The sequence below is a fragment of the Lutra lutra genome, chromosome 1, assembly GCF_902655055.1.
Source record: "Lutra lutra chromosome 1, mLutLut1.2, whole genome shotgun sequence".
Lineage (NCBI taxonomy): Eukaryota > Metazoa > Chordata > Mammalia > Carnivora > Mustelidae > Lutra > Lutra lutra.
Genome location: NC_062278.1, coordinates 129,205,750 through 129,229,635, shown reverse-complemented (window position 1 = coordinate 129,229,635; position 23,886 = coordinate 129,205,750). Strand labels below are relative to the sequence as shown.

The 23,886-nt window shown below is 41.0% G+C and overlaps 2 protein-coding genes across 6 annotated transcripts in view; one reads left to right on the top strand and one right to left on the bottom strand.

The window, feature by feature from the left end:
- Nucleotides 1-3,293: 3,293 nt before the first annotated feature.
- LOC125102035 (proline-rich protein 2-like) lies at nucleotides 3,294-4,287 on the bottom strand. The gene is made up of 2 exons (XM_047732762.1): nucleotides 4,121-4,287; nucleotides 3,294-3,942 (listed from the first exon to the last, which is right to left on the bottom strand). Exons 1-2 carry the CDS (start codon nucleotides 4,285-4,287, stop codon nucleotides 3,294-3,296), a joined length of 816 nt encoding a protein of 271 aa, XP_047588718.1.
- Nucleotides 3,389-23,886, top strand: part of PPP2R3A (protein phosphatase 2 regulatory subunit B''alpha) — a 210,849-nt gene continuing 190,351 nt past the window's right edge. For 2 of the 5 annotated variants that reach the window (XM_047736320.1, XM_047736309.1), the window contains exon 1: nucleotides 3,389-3,553. The gene's annotated coding sequence lies outside the window, so the exon portion shown is untranslated. Of the gene's footprint in view, nucleotides 3,554-4,035; nucleotides 4,132-4,864; nucleotides 5,026-23,886 lie in introns of all 5 variants that reach the window. The other 3 variants (XM_047736302.1, XM_047736293.1, XM_047736286.1) reach the window with 3 other exon arrangements.

Below are 23,886 nucleotides of genomic sequence, written 5' to 3'. Positions count from 1 at the left end.
ACCGATAACAGAGAAAGCGGTAATAGAGGCAGAGATGAACAATCAGATTTGAGAAACAGTTTGAAAAGAAAAATCAAAACTTGGAGATTTTTTCCATAAGAGAGATATGAGGGAGCAAGAGGTATTAAGAATCTCTGGCCTAAATAACTGAGCGGATATTGGGACCTCAACCTAAGATAAGAAAGGAACAAGTGACGAGGAACAGGTTGGGGAATTAGGGAAGGAGAATTGAATATGCTGAATTCTAGATGTTTTTGTTTTCTAATGTAATTCCATTGTGGTCAGAGGCCATACTTTGTACGACTTGAATTCTTTTAAATTTATTGAGATTTGTTTCAGGACACAAAATCTGGTCTATCTTGATAAATATTTTGTGTGCAACTGGCAAGTATGTGAATTCTGTTATTGGAAGAAATGTCCTACAAATGTGAATTAAGTGAAGTCGCTTGATAGTGTTATTCAAGTCTTTTCTATCTGCTGATTTTCTGCGACTTGTCCTATCAATTATAGAAGGAAGGTACTGAAATCTACAATTATTGATTGTAGATTTGTCTATTTCTCTTTGCTCCTATCTATTTTCCTTCATGAATTATTAAATGCATAAACACAATCGTTATATCCTCTAAATGAATTGACCCCTTTTAATACGAAATGACTGTATTTACTCCTTGTAATATTCTTTATCTGAAATATTTTCTTTTGACTAGTTTCCTTTTGTTTGCACAGTGAATCTCTTTCTATTCTTTTGCCTTTAACCTATTGGTATCTATGCATTTAAAGTGCATTCCTCATAAGCAGCTTCTTGTGTTGTCTCTTTAAACCAGTTTCTGCCTTTCGGTATGACTTCAAGATTGCTAACCTTTTCTTTGGCAATGTCTATTTTGCCATTAATCCTATGCAGTGCACTTTTATTCAGACACTATAGCCTTCATCTTTAGAATTACAATTTGTCTTCTTTTTTTATATCTCTCATGTCTCTTTAACTTTTTAAACGTTTGGAATATAGTTAACAGTAACTGTTTTCATGTCCTTGTCTGCCAATTCTAACATCTATGAAGGTTCTGCGTCTGATTTTGAACAAGTAACTTTTATTATGGGTGTATTTAATTAAATATGACCAAATCTCTAGTTCTACTATCAGTTTATGAGAAGAAAAGGGATAGAGAAACATGTTAACATCAGTAAAGTGCAGAATGTGAGGGACACCACAGGACAAGCAATCAATTTTGTCAACATATAAAGTGCAAGGAAAGAAAAGAGCTTAAGAGATTTTAACCAAATGCAAAGCGAGTACTTTGTTTGGATCTTGACTTGAAGGAATGAACTATACAAAACATTAATAAGAAAATTGGGAAAATTTGAACACTGACTAGAAGTTAAGAAATTGTTCATTTTTAAAGATATTAAAAGATATTATAATGATTTTGTGGTTGTTATCAAAAATAGACTATTGTTTAGAGACACATAGTAAAGTATTTATGGGTGCAATAATATACTGCTTACGATTTGCTTCAAAATAATCCAAGGAGGGAAAGAAAAGATGAGGTTCAGATAGAACAAATTGGCCAAGGAATGATAACTACTGAAACTGAGTAATGACTACATAGTAGTTCATTATATTATTCTCTTTACTTTTATAATATTTGTTATTTTCCCACAATTTTAAAAAATCGGATGTTCTGTTATTTGAGAAGCCTTGCTCTATCCTCTCCCTACTCCTAATAGAATTAATTGTGCTCAGGACTGTTCCCCTACTGTCCAAATTAATTAAACCCTCATTTATCTCCAAATCTTTCTCCCTAATTGGCTATAAACCCTTGAGAGCAAAAATTGTGTTATTAATTTTCTGTTCTTTATATTCCCACCACCAACCACAGAGCAAGGGTGCTCAATAAATGGAAACAAATTGGCAGCTCTCTAGCCCCAGTTCACCAAAGTGCACATGACAGGGAGGCTGACTCTACCCTATTAAATCAAGTGTCCTGTTAGGTGCTCTGTCCTTTATAAATTCAAGTCATATTGCATATAAATGTATGGCAAAGGAACCAAAGGAATCCTTACAGAAAAACTTGGGCAATAAAACTGTCAAGACAAACTAGGAATCCAACAGGGACTGGCAGGATCAGCAATACTGAAACTGTTCTATAGTTCACTGTGTACTAGCTCTTCTTACAGATATGCATTGCACTGTGACCTTTGCAAAGTCCTCTGTCCTGCCCTGCCTTTCTCACAGTACTGCTCTAAGTCTTCAATATGATACCATAATGCATTTAAGAGGGTTTTTTTTTTTAAACTGTAAAGCAGAATAAAGTTTAAAGCATTATGGCTTCTTCCCAAGACATCCAGGCATCTCACAGAGTACATCAGATTAGCTATTGGAAAAACTGAACTTAGATGAAATTTTCAGTAAGCAAAGTCTGTTTTGTTTTTTTTTTTTTGCAATATAAAAATACACACAGCACCTATTCCATGTTGTCCTTGGTGCTGGTGATACAGAGTGAGGACAGCCCGGGTGACCAGAACCTCTCCTCATGGAAAACCTAACCCTTGGCTCCTAGGCTTCCTACTCATACTGTTCAATCTCCTGACTTATTTATTAAGTTATTCATATGCTTATGTATTTATTGATTAAGATTTTTAATTAAGAATTTTACAAATACATCCTGATTGGAGGTTTCTAATTATGGGGAAATTTCTGTTTGTTCTTGGAGAGGGCATGATTATGGGCAGGTGGCCTTTGACTTCCTGTGGTAGTCACCAGGAGGAAAATTTTGGGACGCCATTCCCAGGTTGTGTCTTCCCTGCTGATGAGCTTTTGTCTTCACCCACTTTACATAGTGTTAAATCTGGGGAGTGGTTATAAGGGTGTGTGTCAGAATAATTCATGTAGCTGTGCTTTGAGTTTGGCTTTCTGTATTTTTCTTAAATGTCACAATAACAGTTAAAAATAAATCTTCCTTCAAAAGTCACACAACTTGCTCACTTCACAAGGAAATGTGGCACAGGTGCGGGCCACTGGGAGTATCGGAGTGATTAGGTGTATTGGTCAGTAGCGAAGGCTGCGTGTCTGCCATCTCCCCCCTCAAGGGAACCATCCGGTCAGCTCCAGGAGGGTAAAAGAACTAATGAAGATAACAATTACAAGGATTACAAAATGACAATGACAATAAAATCACAGTAATAACAAATCCAAACAGGAGATTCGTATCCAAGAAACGGTTGTAAGCGCCACAAATCACGACACCACAGGGCCGCCATACCAAAGACCCCAAGGGCGGCGGACATCGCGGCTCTCACAGCGCCCCTGGCGGCCCCCTTCCCGACACCGGGCGGCGGGGTGGGCGGAGCCTGGCGGGCGGGGCGGGGCGCCGAGCGCGCGGCGGAGGGTGGGCATAAGGGGGAGGAGGTGACGGGCGGACGGGCGGGGCGCGTTCGGGCCTCAGCTCTTCACACGCTGCACTCGACTCCCAGATTCCGCGCCGCCGGGGGTTCTGGTGGCAAGCGCCGTCCGCGAGCCGGGGCAGCAGCCGGAGGAGGAGCCGCGGGCGCTGAGGTAGGCGCGGGGACGCCCGCCGCGCGGCCTGGAGCCAGGGCGCCCCCGGCCCTGCCCGAGGGTGGTGGCGAGGCCGGGGGGCGGTGCGCGGAGGCCGGAGCGGGCGGGGCCGGGGCCTGGGGGCGGGGACCGGCCTGGCCAGCGGGGCCGGAGGGGCCTCGCGGAGCTGGGCCGGCGGCAGAGCCGTGGGAGTCCGGGTTTGGGGCGGTGCGGGCTCCAGTGCACGCCCTGCTGGGTCCCGGGCAGTGGCTTCCCGGGAGGTGTGGAAACCGCCTGCCCCGGGGGCACCCACCGAGCAGAGAAGGCGGGGGACGGCCCTGCCCCTCCCACTTTTGGGGCTCCCAGGCCAGTTCGCCCGCACAGCCCTCGGGAACTTGTTAACAGGAAAGCTTGGCAGAAAAACAAATGCCAACGTTTTGGAGAACTGAGAGTCACGTCGTTAGGCGCTGAGGCTTTATTTTCCTTCCCCGCCCCCTGCCCAGCCTCAGCCCGACTTGGCCAAAGAAGGATGTGTCACCAGCTCGGGGCCTCGGGCGGGATCCCCGGCCTGGCTGAAAGCAGGAGTACCTGAAACAAAGGTAAAACGGAGGCCGGGCACACCCTGGCCCTGCCGTGCGGCCGCCCCCGGGCCGCCTCAGTGGGTCTCTCCCGCGCCGACCCTGGCCGCCGCCTCGGAGGGGCTTTCTCTCGGGGGACCTTTCGATGGAAACCAGCTGGCCGGGCTTGGAGTTCATGTTGCATCTGAACTCTGTTGTGCTCGCATTATTCCCAATCCCTCAACTCTGGTGAAGCTTAAGGAAATTTTACCCAGTTTTAGTGGTCAGCAAATGTAAGGGAGGATAAATTGCTGTTTGTAAATTATAATGTATTATCTTATTAGGAAATGGCCTGAAAACACGAAATAAAAATTCTTAACACGTAAGCAAAAAAGAGTGGTTTGTAGTGCCTTCCAAAATCTGAAGAAGTGCTCCTTCTCAGATCATTTATGTACAAAGCATCCCCTCAAACCTTTGGTGCCAGGCATTTTTCTTTGTTCTTTATTAGTCTCAGGCCTCAGTTTCTTGTAAACAGAGCACCCACTGCTGAGACCCTAAAAATTGCTGTACTAGGTCAGAGCATGTGCATCCTGCTCAGTAGGCAGCAGGTTTGTGTGGTAGTAAAACATCATTTTCTTTCTTGATGGTACCATTAAAATTATCTCAGTTTCATTCCTCTCAGAAATATCCATGACTTTTAGTGAAAGCCTTTTAAAAATCTATAGACTACTCCTAATTTATACATAAAATCTGTTCATATTTATTGCATCCACAGGGCTCTCTCTGACAGAAGAACTTGAGATGCTGTGGGGAAAACTCGGATCTTTTATAAATCTGAGAACTCAGAAATTGAGGACAGGGCAAACAAAGTAAAGTTTTTTTCAAAAAACAGAAAGCTTTGAAGAAGTCTTTATCAGGACCAACCTGGCTGTTGAGGTAAAAAATAGTTGTATCCACTAACAACCTGAATATTAATCAGTTAAAGATTTATTTGTGTTCTTAAGTATTTGCATATTTTAAAATGTAGTTAACATTCTGGATAGTGAAAGGGTATCTGACTTTATCTTAATCTGAATTAATTTTACCTTAATGTTTAGCTAAAACCCACTGCCCTAAGAGAATGAAAGTTTCGTTTCATCAAGAAGAGAGTAAAGGATCTGAGAAATTTCAGAGTATGGAGTACTTGGGGGGGGCACTTGTTAAAAGCAAACCATAACTTTGCTTTTAAACTCTTCATAAGCTCATTACCTGATCAGTCTCCACTGATTTAGCCCCTGCCACCTTTCAGTACACAGCTAAAGCCTTTCTTTCTTTTTTTTTTTTTTTTTTTTTTACAGCTTTATAAACATATATTTTTATCCCCAGGGGTACAGGTCTGCGAATCGCCAGGTTTACACACTTCACAACACTCACCATAGCACATACCCTCCCCGATATCCATAACCCCACCCCCTCTCCCAACCCCCTCCCCCCATCAACCCTCAGTTTGTTTTGTGAGATTAAGAGTCACTTATGGTTTGTCTCCCTCCCAATCCCATCTTGTTTCATTTACTCTTCTCCTACCCCCTCGACCCCCCATGTTGCATCTCCTCTCCCTCATATCAGGGAGATCATATGATAGTTGTCTTTCTCCGATTGACTTATTTCGCTAAGCATGATACCCTCTAGTTCCATCCACGTCGTCGCAAATGGCAAGATTTCATTTCTTTTGATGGCTGCATAGTATTCCATTGTGTATATATACCACATCTTCTTTATCCATTCGTCTGTAGATGGACATCTAGGTTCTTTCCATAGTTTGGCTATTGTAGACATTGCTGCTATAAACATTCGGGTGCACGTGCCCCTTCGGATCACTATGTTTGTATCTTTAGGGTAAATACCCAGCAGTGCAATTGCAGGGTCATAGGTAGGGTAGTTCTATTTTCAACATTTTGAGGAACCTCCATGCTGTTTTCCAGAGTGGTTGCACCAGCTTGCATTCCCACCAACAGTGTAGGAGGGTTCCCCTTTCTCCGCATCCTCGCCAGCATCTGTCATTTCCTGACTTGTTAATTTTAGCCATTCTGACTGGTGTGAGGTGATATCTCATGGTGGTTTTGATTTGTATTTCCCTGATGCCGAGTGATATGGAGCACTTTTTCATGTGTCTGTTGGCTATCTGGATGTCTTCTTTGCAGAAATGTCTGTTCATGTCCTCTGCCCATTTCTTGATTGGATTATTTGTTCTTTGGGTGTTGAGTTTGCTAAGTTCTTTATAGATTTTGGACACTAGCCCTTTATCTGATATGTCATTTGCAAATATCTTCTCCCATTCTGTCAGTTGTCTTTTGGTTTTGTTCACTGTTTCCTTTGCTGTGCAAAAGCTTTTGATCTTGATAAAATCCCAAAAGTTCATTTTTGCCCTTGCTTCCCTTGCCTTTGGTGATGTTCCTAGGAAGATGTTGCTGCGGCTGACGTCGAAGAGGTTGCTGCCTGTGTTCTCCTCGAGGATTTTGATGGATTCCTTTCTCACATTGAGATCCTTCATCCATTTTGAGTCTATTTTCGTGTGTGGTGTAAGGCAATGATCCAATTTCATTTTTCTGCATGTGGCTGTCCAATTTTCCCAACACCATTTATTGAAGAGGCTGTCTTTGTTCCATTGGACATTCTTTCCTGCTTTGTCGAAGATGAGTTGACCATAGAGTTGAGGGTCCATTTCTGGGCTCTCTATTCTGTTCCATTGATCTATGTGTCTGTTTTTGTGCCAGTACCATGCTGTCTTGATGATGACAGCTTTGTAATAGAGCTTGAAGTCCGGAATTGTGATGCCACCAACTTTGGCTTTCTTTTTCAATATTCCTTTGGCTATTCGAGGTCTTTTCTGGTTCCATATAAATTTGAGGATTATTTGTTCCATTTCTTTGAAAAAAATGGATGGTACTTTGATAGGAATTGCATTAAATGTGTAGATTGCTTTAGGTAGCATAGACATTTTCACAATATTTATTCTTCCAATCCAGGAGCATGGAACATTTTTCCATTTCTTTGTGTCTTCCTCAATTTCTTTCATGAGTACTTTATAGTTTTCTGTGAATAGATTCTTAGTCTCTTTGGTTAGGTTTATTCCTAGGTATCTTATAGTTTTGGGTGCAATTGTAAATGGGATGGACTCCTTAATTTCTCTTTCTTCTGTCTTGTTGTTGGTGTAGAGAAATGCAACTGATTTCTGTGCATTGATTTTATATCCTGACACTTTACTGAATTCCTGTACAAGTTCTAGCAGTTTTGGAGTGGAGTCTTTTGGGTTTTCCACATAGAGTATCATATCATCTGCGAAGAGTGATAGTTTGACTTCTTCTTTGCCGATTTGGATGCCTTTAATTTCCTTTTGTTGTCTGATTGCTGAGGCTAGGACTTCTAGTACTATGTTGAATAGCAGTGGTGATAACGGACATCCCTGCCGTGTTCCTGACCTTAGCGGAAAAGCTTTCAGTTTTTCTCCATTGAGAATGATATTTGCAGTGGGTTTTTCATAGATGGCTTTGATAATATTGAGGTATGTGCCCTCTATCCCTACACTTTGAAGAGTTTTGAACAGGAAGGGATGCTGTACTTTGTCAAATGCTTTTTCAGCTTCTATGGAGAGTATCATATGGTCCTTGTTCTTTCTTTTATTAATGTGTTGTATCACATTGATTGATTTGCGGATGTTGAACCAGCCTTGCAGCCCTGGAATAAATCCCACTTGGTCGTGGTGAATAATCCTTTTAACGTACTGTTGAATCCTATTGGCTAGTATTTTGGCAAGAATTTTTGCATCTGTGTTCATCAAGGATATTGGTCTGTAGTTCTCTTTTTTGTTGGGATCCTTGTCTGGTTTTGGGATCAAGGTGATGCTGGCCTCATAAAATGAGTTTGGACGTTTTCCTTCTATTTCTATTTTTTGGAACAGTTTCAGGAGAATAGGAATTAGGTCTTCTTTAAATGTTTGGTAGAATTCCCCCGGGAAGCCATCTGGCCCTGGGCTTTTGTTTGTTTGGAGATTTTTGATGACTGTTTCAATCTCCTTACTGGTTATGGGTCTATTCAGGCTTTCTATTTCTTCCTGGTTCAGTTGTGGTAGTTTATATGTCTCTAGGAATGCATCCATTTCTTCCAGATTGTCAAATTTGTTGGCGTAGAGTTGCTCATAGTATGTTCTTATAATTGTCTGTATTTCTTTGGTGTTCGTTGTGATCTCTCCTCTTTCATTCATGATTTTATTTATTTGGGTCCTCTCTCTTTTCTTTTTGATAAGTCTGGCCAGGGGTTTATCAACCTTATTAATTCTTTCAAAGAACCAGCTCCTAGTTTCGTTGATTTGTTCTATTGTTTTTTTGGTTTCTATTTCATTGATTTCTGCTCTGATCTTTATGATTTCTCTTCTCCTGCTGGGTTTAGGGTTTCTTTCTTGTTCTTTCTCCAGCTCCTTTAGGTGTAGGGTTAGGTTGTGTACCTGAGACCTTTCTTGTTTCTTGAGAAAGGCTTGTACCGCTATATATTTTCCTCTCAGGACTGCCTTTGTTGTGTCCCACAGATTCTGAACCGTTGTGTTTTCATTATCATTTGTTTCCATAAATTTTTTCAATTCTTCTTTGATTTCCTGGTTGACCCATTCATTCTTTAGAAGGATGCTGTTTAGTCTCCATGTATTTGGGTTCTTTCCCAATTTCCTCTTGTTATTGAGTTCTAGCTTTAGAGCATTGTGGTCTGAAAATATGCAGGGAATGATCCCAATCTTTTGATACCGGTTGAGACTTGATTTAGGACCGAGAATGTGATCTATTCTGGAGAACGTTCCATGTGCACTAGAGAAGAATGTGTATTCTGTTGCTTTGGGATGAAATGTTCTGAATATATGTGTGATGTCCATCTGGTCCAGTGTGTCATTTAAGGCCTTGATTTCCTTGTTGATCTTTTGCTTGGATGATCTGTCCATTTCAGTGAGGGGAGTGTTAAAATCCCCTACTATGATTGTATTCTTGTCGATGTGTTTCTTTGATTTTGTTATTAATTGGTTTATATAGTTGGCTGCTCCCACGTTAGGGGCATAGATATTTAAAATTGTTAGATCTTCTTGTTGGACAGTTCCTTTGAGTATGATATAGTGTCCTTCCTCATCTCTTATTATAGTCTTTGGCTTAAAATCTAATTGATCTGATATAAGGATTGCCACTCCTGCTTTCTTCTGATGTCCATTAGCATGGTAAATTCTTTTCCACCCCCTCACTTTAAACCTGGAGGTGTCTTCGGGTGTAAGATGAGTTTCTTGTAGGCAACATATAGATGGTTTTTGTTTTTTTATCCATTCTGATACCCTGTGTCTTTTGATTGGGGCATTTAGCCCATTAACATTCAGGGTAAGTATTGAGAGATATGAATTTAGTGCCATTGTATTGCCTGTAAGGTGACTGTTATTGTATATTGTCTCTGTTTCTTTCTGATCTACTACTTTGAGGGTCTCTCTTTGCTTAGAGGACCCCTTTCAATATTTCCTGTAGAGCTGGTTTGGTATTTGCAAATTCTTTCAGTTTTTGTTTGTCCTGGAAGCTTTTAATCTCTCCGTCTATTTTCAATGATAGCCTAGCTGGATATAGTATTCTTGGCTGCATGTTTTTCTCATTTAGTACTCTGAATATATCATGCCAGCTCTTTCTGGCCTGCCAGGTCTCTGTGGATAAGTCTGCTGCCAATCTAATATTTTTACCATTGTACGTTACAGACTTCTTTTCCCGGGCTGCTTTCAGGATCTTTTCTTTGTCACTAAGACTTGTCAATTTTACTATTAGGTGACGGGGTGTGGACCTATTCTTATTGATTTTGAGGGGGGTTCTCTGAACCTCCTGGATTTTGATGCTTGTTCCCTTTGCCATATTGGGGAAATTCTCTCCAATAATTCTCTCCAATATACCTTCTGCTCCCCTCTCTGTTTCCTCTTCTTCTGGAATCCCAATTATTCTAATGTTGTTTCGTCTTATGGTGTCACTTATCTCTCGAATTCTCCCCTCGTGGTCCAGTAGCTGTTTGTCCCTCTTTTGCTCAGCTTCTTTATTCTCTGTCATTTGGTCTTCTATATCGCTAATTCTTTCTTCTGCCTCATTTATCCTAGCAGTGAGAGCTTCCATTTTTGATTGCACCTCATTAATAGCTTTTTTGATTTCGACTTGGTTAGATTTTAGTTCTTTTATTTCTCCAGAAAGGGCTTTTATCTCTCCCGAGAGGGTTGCTTTAATATCTTCCATGCCTTTTTCAAGCCCGGCTAGAACCTTGAGAATCATCATTCTGAACTCTATATCTGACATATTACCAATGTCTGTATTGATTAGGTCCCTAGCCTTTGGTACTGCCTCTTGTTCTTTTTTTTGTTGTGAATTTTTCCGCCTTGTCATTTTGTCCAGATAAGAGTTTATGAAGGAGCAAGTAAAATACTAAAAGGGTGGCAACAACCCCAGGAAAATATGCTTTAGCCAAATCAGAAGAGATCCTGAATTGTGAGGGGGGAGAAAGGGGATAAAAAGGGGCTCAGAAAGAAAGAAAAAAAAAACTATTAAAAAAAAGAAAGCCGATAAAGAAATAAATATAAAAAGAGGAAAAAATATATATATATTAGATAAACTATTTAAAAAACGTTAAAAAAAAGAAAATGGTAAAAGTTAAAAAAAATTTAGCAGAAGAAGAGAAAAAGAAAAAAAAATTGAAAAAGAAAAAAAAATTAAATTAACTGCAAGGCTAAAAAATCATGGGGAGAAAGCCATGAGTTCCGTGCTTTGCTTTCTTCTCCTCTGGAATTCCGCCGTTCTCCTTGGTAGGTGAACTTGGTCCTGGCTGGGTTTCCCGTAGATCTTCTGGGGGAGGGGCCCGTTGTAGTGATTCTCAAGCGTCTTTGCCCCAGGCGGAGTTGCACCGCCCTTACCCCGGGCCGCGCTGAGTCATCCGCTTGGGTTCGCTTTCGGGAGCTTTTGTTCCCTGAGCGCTTTCCGTAGAGTCCGGAGGACGGGAATAAAGATGGCGGCCTCCCGGTCTCCGGCCGGGAGGAGCCGAGAGCCCGGGGCCCCACTCCTCAGTGCGCTCTCAGAGAACAGCGCCAAATGACTCTCGTCACCCTGGCCTCCGGCCGCGCTCCGAGCTGACCGAGCCTGCGACCGGTTCAAGGCAACCCTGAGCTGAGAGTCACTCCTCGGCTCTGTCTCTGCAGCCGGCTTCCCCGTTCTAATACCGGCAAGCTCTGCGACACTGAGACACCCCCGATCCTTCTGCGACCCTGCGGGACCTGAGGCCGCGCTTACCCCGCCTGGGCTTCACCCCAGTTAAGCCTCTGGAGCGATGTCCCTCAGCGGAACAGACTTTTAAAAGTCCTGATTTTGCTCCGTTGCTCCGCCGCTCGCCGGGAGCCGGCCCCTCCCCCCGCGGTCTATCTTCCCGTCGCTTTGGATTCACTTCTCCGCCAGTCCTACCTTGCAGAAAGTGGTTGATTTTCTGTTTCTGGAATTGCTGTTCTTCTTCTCTTCAATCTCCTGTTGGATTTGTAGGTGTTTGCAATCTTTAGATAAGCTATTTAGCTGATCTCCTGCTACCCGAAGTAGTCTCAGCCTGCTACTTCTCCGCCATCTTGACTCCTCCAGCTAAAGCCTTTCTTAACATCTTCCCCCCACACACCTTACCCCCCCCAAAAAAAAACCCACCACCTGGAGTAGAGTTGATCACCCTTTTGAATTTTACCACTTTTTAAATTAGGCGTTTTCATCTATAGTACTATTGACATTTTGGACCAGGTAATTCATTGTTGGGGAGGGCTATCCTGGTCATCACAGGATGTTTAGCAGCATTCCTGACCTATCCTAAATATATACCACTAGTACCTCCCCCCATACACAATTATAGCAAATAGTCACACAATGTACACAGTAGTGACAATCAAAAATGCCTCCAGATATTGCCAGATGTCCTCTGAGAGAGCCAAAATCACCCCAGTTGAGAACCACTGTCCTAAGTAGACTGTTGCCTTAATTAACATCGGTGACCCTGCGTTGTCTTCATTTGGTTATGTGTTGATTTTCTCTGCTGTCCTAAGCTTGAGGGCAGAGGAGTCGCCCATTTATTTACCAAATATCTGAGGAAGAGCATACTTTGCCAGCCAGGTGCTAGTTTAGTTCTGGAAATATAGTGGTAAAAAGAGCTGGTATGGTCTTTGTACTCGTGAACATTATTTCCAAAGAGAGTGACACACACACACCTATAATGTTACAGATACCTCATTGCAATTTTGATAAATTCTAGAAGTACAGAGCACTCTGAGTACATAAAACAAGGGTCCTGACCTAGTTTGGGAACTAGGAAAGGTTTCCTTGGGAAATGACCTTTAAGGTGAGGGGGACATTGAAGGTTAATAGAAGTTATAAAGTGAAGCATAGGAGGACAATATATCAGGCAGAAGGAATAGGACCTTTTCTGGGAACTCAGAGGCCAATGTGGCTGGAATGTGGAGAGTGGTAGGGGCAGAATGATACAAAATGAATCTGGAAAAGTTGGTAAAGGCTTTCTTTGAGCAGCAGTTCTCAGTCCAGCCTATTCATCGGAATCACAAGAGGACCTTAAAACAGTACTAGGGCATGGCCCATTAAATTAGAATGTCTGTATTGGATCCTACTTTCCTCCCCAGCTGCTGTTTTCCCCACACTTTTTAAAAGGATAACCACTAGTACTAGTTTTGTGTATTGTTCTAGACATTTTTTTGTCAGCATTCAAGCAAATGCATATTCTTAGTTCCTGCTGTTGTTTACACAAATGGTAGCATTCTGTACACACTATTCTTTTTTTTTTTTTTGAGACTTTATTTATTTGAGCAAGAGTGCGCATGAGCAGCGGGGGAGAGGGAGAAATAGGCTCCCTGCTCAACCTGACATAGGGCTAGATCCCAGGACCCTTGGGACCATGACCTGAGCCAAAGGCAGATGCTTAATAACTGAGCAACCAGGCGCACCTGTACCCAGTATTTTTGTTTGCAACAATGTCTTGGAAACATTTCCATTTCAATATATAGTTTCCTTATTCTTTTGAATGACCTTATAGTATTCCCTGTATGGATATACCACAGATTATTTAACCATTCCTTTATTGGTGAACATTTAAATTTTTTCTAATATTTTACTATAAGGAATAGTACAGGCATATGTCAGTTCATCTGTGTAAAAATATCCATAGGATAAATTCCTGGAAATGGAATTATTGGGTCTAATATGTACATATACACATAAATACTGTTTTGTAAAAAGATCAATATGGTCATGTTGAAGAGAATGGTTTGGAAAGAAATGGGTGCTTGTGGGAAACAACTGACCCTAATTAAGGTTACTGAGTGCTATAGACTGCATTTTGTCCTCCCACAATTGAATTTTGAATCCCTTACCCCTAGTGACTAAACGTGGAAATAGAATCTTTGGTGGGTAATTAGGGTTAAACAGGGTCAAAAGGGTGGGGCCCCAACTCAATAGAATTGGTGGTTTTATAAGTAGAGGAGGTTGGAAAGGCCATGTGAGCACAGTTAGAAGGTGGCTATCTGCAAGCCAGGAAGAGAAACTGACTTTGTCAGACCTTGATCTAGGACATCTGCCCTCCAGAACCGTGAGAAAATTACATTTCTGTTGTTTAAGCAATCCAGGCTATGGTATTTTATAATGGCATTTGAGCCAACTAACATACTATGGAAAGGTAGAAGAGAAAAGATTGTAGCCGGGACCATGGTGGTAGCAGAGGAGATGGAGATGGATATAGGAGATATTAAGAAGCTTAATTGAAAGGACTTAATGATTGAGGGAGAAATGAGTAGGATGACTCCCAGGCTTGCCCACCCAGGTGAATGTTGTGGCTATTATCTGAGGTAGAGAACACTAGAAAGGTAAATAGTTTTGAAGTGGGTATAAATCATAGTTCACTTTGGGACTAGTGAGACCTCTGGGTGGAGAATAACATAAGCTTTGGTATTTCAAATCCATAGCCAAAAGGAGTGGACTGAACTGGGGACCCATATTTAAGTGTGAATTGAGGGGTGTGGATGGAATTACCCAGAGCACTTTGGGAATCTGTAGCCCACAGCTGAATCTGGCTTACACATGTGTTTTGTTTTTCCATGGAGTGTTTTTTGTTGTTTAATTTTTAGTTGCCAATAATTTAAAATCTGAAGATTTCCCATGAAAATCTAGATTTGGGTCTTTTTAATAATGAGAAGATGTAGCACTACTGAGCTGGCTTTCCTGTATGGCAACAGTTGGTTGGAGCTAAGTCAACACTGATCCCAGCTGCTTTCTAGTTCAGCAGAGAGTCCACCACTCCCTAAAACTTATTCCTGGCTTGCTTTTTTTTTTTTTTAAGATTTTATTTATTTATTTGACAGAGATATCACAAGTAGGCGGAGAGGCAGGCAGACAGAGAGGAGGAAGCAGGCTTCTTGCTGAGCAGAGAGCCCTATGCGGGACTTGATCTCAGGATCCTGGGATCATGACCTGAGCCGAAGGCGGAGGCTTTAACCCACTGAGCCACGCAGGTGCCCCTGGCTTGCTTTTTTTTATTTACTTCTCTGACCCTGTAGGCATTTCAGTGTGGAATCCCTGTTCTAGGAAGAGAGAACAGAACAGGGATTCTCATCTTGGCTGCACATTGGAAATACTGGATAATTTAAAATTACTCTTGCTAATACCCACACCAGAAATGTATATTTTTGTTTACTTGGTCTAAATTAAAGCCTGGGATTTTAAAAAAAAAACTCTTCAGGTGATTCCACTGAGCAGTGGAAGTTGAGACCATTGACAGAGATTAAGAAGAGAGCGAGCTCAGACCCAGTGTTTCAAAGTTGAGTAAAGGAGAGTCGCTCCAGGATAAGGGATGAGAAGTGGTCAGAAAGGTACAGTGGAGTGGGATCTTGCTTAAGGTATGCAAACTTAACCTAATACACTTGAAGATGTTTTTAATTAGATGAAAGAGAAGTTGATTTCGCATGTGTACTTACTGTTTGTTTTGCGTACACCTGTATATGTACATGCTGTTCATTACTGCCTGGAGTTAATGTGTACAAAAAACAGCTTTGCTTTATTTAATGGGCCATTTAAAGGATTCAAGAGTAATTTAAACTATGCTTGATATTTCTCTTAGGTGTTTACTTTAGAATCTAATTCCAGTTTAAGTTGTGTCATAAAAGGCATTTTTAAAAAAGAGAAGAGTTATCAAGTGAAGCTGTAGATTGAAAATGATCAGTTGAATTTAGCAAGATAGAATCGTTGACCTCAGCAAAACCATTTTAGATTGGAAAAGGCAGAAACCAGATTGAAGTGGGTAGAAAGTAAGGAAATGGAAAGGATAAATGTTGGGGAAATCTTTTGAATTTACCCTAAAAGGGGAGTGATGAGGGAAGGTCAGTTGTCTTATATGTATGGTAGGTGCAGTCTGTGTTGGTTACCCAAATGCTTCTAACTCTTGAAGGAGGTAACTTAGTGGTGCCTGATTACCCTTCTCCCCCATTTCAGAGGGGTCTTGCTTGTATTTGTTTTGGAGACTTTGTGCTTTCCACTGAGGAGATATTTTGCCAGGACCTTTGAGACTCAGATGTTAGTGATTCGGCCCTTAGTCTCTTTCTTATCTGAAAAGCCTTAGGGCTCCTAAAGGCCAGCAGGGCTCCAGTGACCCTGACATCATCCTCCCATTAAACTGTGAACAAAGATCAGATTGTTGTCATGTTGAAAATGGAATATTTGGCTCTGTCAGGGAATATGTATCTCCAGCTTCAGATTCCCAAGAGCAGTTTTTTGCAGCTGTTTTAACTTTATATTATAGCTGGTTTTCCAGCTGCATATATGTAAAATTTCTCATACTTTCAATCTTTATCACTGATGCTGATTAAAGGGTATGGATACAAGTTGGAGGAGACCCTCACAGAGCTCAAAGAGAAGAGAACACGAACAAACTGGTTTCCAAAAGGTTGTGTGAATGTTGGAATGCAATTACCTAGGAGATTGGATTAGAGTGGCTGTCCAGAGTGGGTTGTCACACGCACATGGCCTCTACTGATCTCTTATCCATCTCTGCCTCATTGGCAACCTTAACCTAGCTAGCGTAGGAGGTTTAAAGAGTTGTGATCTATAGATACCATAGGGGTTGGAAAATGCCAAGGATTTATTACTGAGGAATGGAGTTTATTAGTTGAAGACATAAGCCCCATTGCTGTACTTTTTTCCGAAAGTAAGAGTGTAATCCTGTGAGGGATTAGTCTTCATAGCTGCTAGTAGTTCATCCATTAGGTGGATGATGGTTAACTTCTGTATGAAGGATGCCTTTATGACATAAGTAAAAGCTCTTGGTCTACAAAGGTTTATACAGGGAGTCTATGATAAGAAATATTTTATTTAGAAACTTTTGTGTGCTTGGACAATTATAGGAATTTCGCCATCATAAATAAAGTTAGGTACCATACTTGGATTGTGGTAGACAGAAGGAAAAGTTAATTGCAAGGTGGGCCAAAGCTTCTTTGGTTTGTAGAGGAAATAGGATATTTTGAGTGGGCAGATGATTTGCAGTCAGTTCTTGGGTGCCAAATCTTGATTTGTTAAATGTCAGCTGTGTGATTTTTTTTAATTGAATTAAAGTTCACATAACATTAAATTAATCAGTTTAACCTGAAGTATACAATTCAGGACTCTCAGTACATTCACAGTGTTGTGTAAGCATTACCGTTAATTGCAGACTATTTTTGTCACCCCAGAAGGAAACCCTGTACACATTAAACAGTCACTCTCTATTCCTCTCTCCCCCTATTTCCTGAAAACCACCAATCTGCTTCTGTCTCTGTGGAGTTGCCTATTCTGGGCATTTCATATAAGTGGCATCACACAAATGTGACATACTGTGACTGGCTTTTGTCACTTAGCATAATTTGTGCAAGGTTCATTCATGTTGTAGCATGTGTTCCTTTCTTTGAATAATAATCATTCCTTTCACAATTATCATATGATCTCCCTGATATGAGGGATTTGAGAGACAGGGTGTGGGGTTGGGGGGTAGGGAAGAAAAAATGAAACAAGATGGGGTTGGGAAGGAGACAAACCATTGTAGACTCAATCTCACAAAACAAACTGAGGGTTGCTGGGGGAAGGGGGTATGGAGAAGGTGGTTGGGTTATGGACATTGGGGAGGGTATGTGATATGGTGAATGCTGTGAAATATGTAAACCTGATGATTCACAGACCTGTACCCATGGGGCAAATAATACATTATATGTTAATAAAAATAATTTTAAAAAATTATCATTCCTTGGGCGCCTGGGTGGCTCAATGAGTTAAGCCTCTGCCTTCGGCTCAGGTCATGATCTCAGGGTCCTGGGATCGAGGCCTGCATCGGGCTCTCTGCTCAGCGGGGAGCCTGCTTTCTCCTCTCTCTCTCTATGCCTGCCTCTCTGCATACTTGTGATCTCTCTCTGTTTCAAATAAATAAATAAAATCTTTAAAAAAAATTATCATTCCTTTCTTTGATTGAGTAATGATTCAGTTGTATGGATATACTATATTTTGTTTATCCATTCACCAAGTGATAGATATTTGGGTTGTTTATTCATTTGGCTATTGTAGATAGTGCTACTAAGAGCATTCATGTATAATTTTTTGCTTGAATACCTGTTTTAGTTCTTTTGTGTACATACATAGGAGTGGAATTGCTGGGTCATGGGTAATTCTATGTTTAACTTTTTGAGAAACCATCAAGCTGTTTTACATAGCATCTGCAGTATTGTACATTTCCACCAGCAATGTTCTGAAGTTTCCTAACATCCTTGTCAATTCTTGTTATTTTCTGTTTGTTGTTTTTTTTTTTTAATTTTATTTTTTATAAACATATATTTTTATCCCCAGGGGTACAGGTCTGCGAATCGCCAGGTTTACACACTTCACAGCACTCACCATAGCACATACCCTCCCCAAAATCCATAACCCACCCCCCCCTCTCCCAACCCCCCTCCCCCCATCAACCCTCAGTTTGTTTTGTGAGATTAAGAGTCACTTATGGTTTGTCTCCCTCCCAATCCCATCTTGTTACATTTATTCTTCTCCTACCCCCTTAACCCCCAATGTTGCATCTCTTCTCCCTCATATCAGGGAGATCATATGATAGTTGTCTTTCTCCGATTGATTTATTTCGCTAAGCATGATACCCTCTAGTTCCATCCACGTCATCGCAAATGGCAAGATTTCATTTCTTTTGATGGCTGCATAGTATTCCATTGTGTATATATACCACATCTTCTTTATCCATTCGTCTGTTGATGGACATCTAGGTTCTTTCCATAGTTTGGCTATTGTAGACATTGCTGCTATAAACATTCGGGTGCACGTGCCCTTTTGGATCACTACGTTTGTATCTTTAGGGTAAATACCCAGCAGTGCAATTGCTGGGTCATAGGGTAGTTCTATTTTCTGTTTGTTGTTTTTTTTAAAGAGTGAGAGAGTGAGAGCAAGAGAGGGAAGAAGGAGGAGAGGGAGAATCTTTTATATATATATATATTTTTTATTGTTTTAATTTCTTTTCAGTGTGCCAGAATTCATTGTTTGTGCACCACACCCAGTGCTCCATGCAATACATGCCCTCCATAATACCCACCACCTGGCTCCCCCAACCTCCCACCTCCCGCCCCTCCAAAACCCTCAGATTGTTTTTCAGAGTCCATAGTCTCTCATGGTTCATCTCCCCCTCCAGTTTCCCCCAACTCCCTTCTCCTCTCCATCTCCCCATGTCTTCTATGTTATTTCTTATGCTCCACAAATAAGTGAAACCATATGATAATTGACTCTCTCTGCTTGACTTATTTCACTCAGCATATTCTCTTCCAGTCCCATCCATGTTGATACAAAAGTTGGGTATTCATCCTTTCTGATGGAGGCATAATACTCCATAGTGTATATGGACCACATCTTCCTTCTCCATTCGTCCATTGAAGGGCATCTTGGTTCTTTCCACAGTTTGGCGACCGTGGCCATTGCTGCTATGAACATTGGGGTACAGATGGCCCTTCTTTTCACTACATCTGTATCTTTGGGGTAAATACCCAGTAGTGCAATTGCAGGGTCATTAAGGAAGCTCTATTTTTAATTTCTTAAGGAATCTCCACACTGTTTTCCAAAGTGGCTGCACCAACTTGCATTCCCACCAACAGTTTAAGAGGGTTCCCCTTTCTCCACATCTGGAGAGGGAGAATCTTAACCAGGCTCCACGTCCAACGCCAAGCTTGATGCAGGGCTCGATCTCACAACCCTGACATCATGACCCAAGCAGAAATTGAGTCAGACAGTTCACCAGCTGAGCCACCCAGGTGCCCCACTGTTTTTTTTTTTTTTTAAGTTTTTATTTTAATTCCAGTTAGTGAACATACAGTGTTACATTAGTTTCAGGTGTACAATATAGTGATTCATCATTTCTATTCACTACTCCGTTCTCATCACAAGTACACTCCTTAATCCCCGTCACTTATTTAACCCAACCCCTCTCCCCTGCCACCCCCTAGGGGTTTTTTGGTTATAGCTATCCTAGTGGGTATGAAGTAATATCTCGTGGTTTTGATTCATATTTTCTTAATGACTAGTGAATAATGTTGAGCATCTTTTCATGTCCTTTTTGGTCTCTATATATCTTCTTTGGAAAGACATCTATTCAAGTCCTTTGTCCATTTTTTAATTGCATTGCTTGTCTTATTGTTAAGTAGTTGTTAAGGGGTCTTTATACACTCTAGATACCAGACCCTTGTCAGATACATTGTTTGCACATATTTCTCCCACACTATGGGTTGCTTTTTCACTTTCTTGATAGTGTCCTTTGTACACTGGCTTCTAATTCTGATGAAGTCAAATTTCTCTTCTTTTCTTTTGTTGGTTATACTTTTGGTGTCCTAAGAATCCATTGCCAAATCCAAGGTCATGTCAGTTTACCCCTATGTTCTCTTCTAAGAGTATAGTTTTAGTTCTTAGTTTAGATTTTTGATCAGTGTTGAGTTAATTTTTGTGTGTGACATAGGGTCCACCTCCATTCTTTTGCATGTGGATATCCAGTTGTCCCAGCACTATTTCTTTTTTTTTTTTTAAGATTTTATTTATTTATTTGACAGACAGAGATCACAAGTAGGCAGAGAGGCAGGCAGAGAGAGAGAGAGAGAGAGAGGAGGAAGCAGGCTCCCTGCAGAGCACAGAGCCTGATGTGGGGCTTGATCCCAGGACCCTGGGATCATGACCTGAGCCGAAGGCAGAGGCTTTAACCCATTGAGCCACCCAGGCGCACCCCCCAGTACTATTTCTTGAAAGAGATGTGTGTTGTTGGTTTGTTCGTTTGTTTGTTTTAAGATTTTGTTTGTTTTTCACACAGAAAGAGAGAAACAGAGAGGAAATACAAGCAGAGGGAGTAGGAGAGGTAGAAGCAGGCTCCCCATCAAGCAGGGAGCCCGATACAACACAGGGCACCATCCCAGGACTCTGGGATCATGGACTGAGCCACCCAGGCACTCCGAGATGTGTGTTCTTATGCAAGTCTCAGACCCTGTGCTTTCTTATATGTGAAATTAAAGTGTTAAGAATACTTGCCTCACAAAGTTGTAAGAATAAAAAGAGAAGGTGAATGTTGAACAGTAAAAATGACTGAAAAAATGATTATTATTATTTTGCTTTTGTCATATGTATAAGGATCCTGTAAGTTAGTATCCTTCAGCAACCACCAGAAGTCTTCCATCTAGTGGATAGTGAGTCATAACATAGAGGATTGGGGACCATGTTGTACCCCTGAGTACAAAGTCAGATGGCCCTAATGCAGGAGATAGTTGGAGAGATTGTACTTATCCAAAATTGAATGTATGTGTTCTTATAGAGCATGTGTTTGTCAAATTCTGTTGCTATTCCTCTCAAATTTAGGTGTTCTAGGTGTGTAAGGAATAGTTTTAATTTAATTTTTTTAGTCTTTAAAACTGAAGAGTTTTCAGGCATAGTAGAAAAATAAAGGCAGTTCTTTTTATTGGACTAAGAATTGTCACATTTTACTGTATCAGCTTTTAAATGTCTAGAACTAAGACTTTTCCTGATTGCTTAGTTCAGTCAACAAATATTTCTTGAGTTGCTGCTATGTGCCAGCAACTGTACTAAATATTAGAGATATAATGCCTTAACATACAAGACCAAACTCTTGATCCTGCATCCCCTTCTAAATCTGTTCCTTTCTACAGTTGTTTAACTCACTGAGTCCAGTTCCTTTCTGCCAGTCCCTCTTGAATCCATACTAATCAGGCCCTTACCTCCCCTCCCCAGTCAAGACCTCAACATCGCCAATCTGTCAAGTGAGTCAGTTCTCAGTTTTTCTTTTACTTGATCTTTCAGCAGCATTCTGCACAGTTGATTGTTCCTTTTTCTTTGAAATGCTTTCTTAACTTAGCTTCCAGAACACTACTTTCTCTGGATTTTCCCCCACCTTACTAGAGGATTCTATCTCAGTCTTCTTGCTAGTTCCTCATCACTTCCTGATCACTAAAAGTTGGGATGCTCCTTACCTCTCAAACTTGTGTTCTTCCTTATCAACACTATTTCCTTGCATTTCACCCAGTCTCATGACTTTAAATACCATCTATATGCCAAAAACCACATGCCAGTGACTATCAGATTTTATCTCCAAGTTAGACCACTCCTCTAAATCTCATACTATGATATCAGATTGCCTACATGACCTTTCCATTTGGATATCTAATAGACATCTCAAAACTGAATTCATTTTCCCCTCCAAAACCACCCTTTTTGTTGCCTGTCCCATCTCAGTAAATAGCAACTCCCTTCTAGTAGCCCAGGCCAAGAACTTTGGAGTCATTGTTGACTGTCACCTTTCTTCCCACATTCAGTTTGTCAGCAAACCCTGTTGGCTCTTCTTTCAGAAGGTATTTACTTTTAGAATGTATCTAGAATTGGTCATTAATGCCACTATCTCTTTAGCTTTCACCTTCTCCAAACCACCAGTATATATCTCCTGAATAATTGCCCTCGCTTAATTCTTTTTTCCCCTGCTTTTGTCCTTGCTCTTGTACAGCTTGTTCTCAATGCAGCAGCTAGAGGGACACTGTTAAAAATCAGTTCTAGCTCAGAGGCTTTATGCTTACCTACAAGGCCCTATATAATCTAAACCCCCATTTACCTCTCTGACCTCTTCTACTGTTAATCCCTGTGCTTATTTGTCGAAGTCACAAAAGGCACCTTGTTCTTCCTCCAATAAACCAGCCCTAGGCCCTGTGCTTTCCCCCACTATCTACAAAGCCCCCTCCCTCACTTCCCTTCTGTCTTCAGTAAAGTTCACTTTCTCAAGCACTCCCTATCTCCTTCCCTTTCAAACCCTGTTTCCCAGAGCTCTTAGTACTCTGGGTGCTCCTGCTACCCTGCCCCTGAGACTGAGCGCTAAAGCTATCCCTCTCCCCCCCTGTTTATTTATCTTTAAGCTTACATTTGAACAGAATTGCTTCAGTTAAAATCGTTTGAAAACTGCTTATCTACAAGTTTAGAAGTAAAAAGCAGAGATTAGCTGCTGTGAATGGAGATGTCATTAAGGACTTAGAAATCATAGCAAGGGCATGCTTATCCTTTCCATTTTGTAGGTCATAGGCACAGTCCTTATTTTATAGTCCTGGGTGTGGAGCCCTATAATACTGCTACTATGAGTACTGATGAACACAGTGCTCCTATTAGTGTCAAGCACTTCCTTCAAGCACTGTGGCTCAGGTGTCAGCATTTGTCTTCCTTCAACATGATGTCTTGTTACTCTGGCAGTGGGTTGGGACCCCCTTCCCATAGTAAGCCCTGTTCAATAGCAGAGACGGCTCATTTGGTTCTGGTAGGAGTATTGGGAACCATGAATTAAAGGCAGTTAAGAGTTATATACAATAGAATGTGTTGATTTCTACTGTGAGATGCTCCAGACTCTAAAGAAGAGAGCAAACAGATCACATCCAGTATAGTCTCCCTAGATAGCAAGTTCAGAGGCTTGATCCCACTCATTGTTTCTCAGTCTGTCTGCAAACCTGAAGGCTTTCTCACCAGTTATTGTTATTAAAGGCTAGAATGGTGCTGGTTTTGAGTTGCTATTTTAAAAGACAGTGCATTATTTCTAATGAATTTTTAACCAACAAGTATTACATAAATAATATTCTCCTTGCCTTGGCCCTTTTCCTAGATGAGCTAACTCCCTAGATTACAAACAAGTAGGTAATGTAATTTCAGATAATGGTAATAGTGCTATGAAGAAAAATAATGTTCCATAATAATGAATATTTAGGTTGTTTCCAATTCTTCCATCTTTTAAACATTACTGTGATGAACATCCTTGTACTTACAGAAGTGTGTGATGTTTGTATTGCATAGATCCTGAAAGATGGAATTGCTGGATCATATGATCATATAACCAAAATTTTAATACATACTGCCAATTGGTCCACAAAGTGTCTATACTGATATTATGTATAATATAATTAAAAGTATGTGTTTCAGTTTTCAATCAGTAAAAATACTTCCATTATTTTTTACTTACACTAGCAATATTGAATACATTCTCTTTGTAAAAAAAACACGAGGCTAAAAATCCTCATGCCATCTACTTTTAGAAGTTTTAAAAACTCATGTTTCCTTTGAAAAAGACAAAGACCTAATGTGTCCTTGTTTTTGCTTTGTTTCCCTGTGACTGAATATTTTTCTTGAGTTTTTGACCATTTGTATTTCTTTTTCTGGGTTTTTT

Coding starts and splice junctions, on each gene's coding strand:
- LOC125102035 (XM_047732762.1), bottom strand. CDS start 4,287: ATGAACTCCAAGCCCGGCCAGCTGGTTTCCATCGAAAGGTCCCCCGAG. Junction 3,943..4,120: donor CCGTTTTACCTTTGTTTCAG/GTACTCCTGCTT, acceptor TTTTCTGCCAAG/CTTTCCTGTTAACAAGTTCC.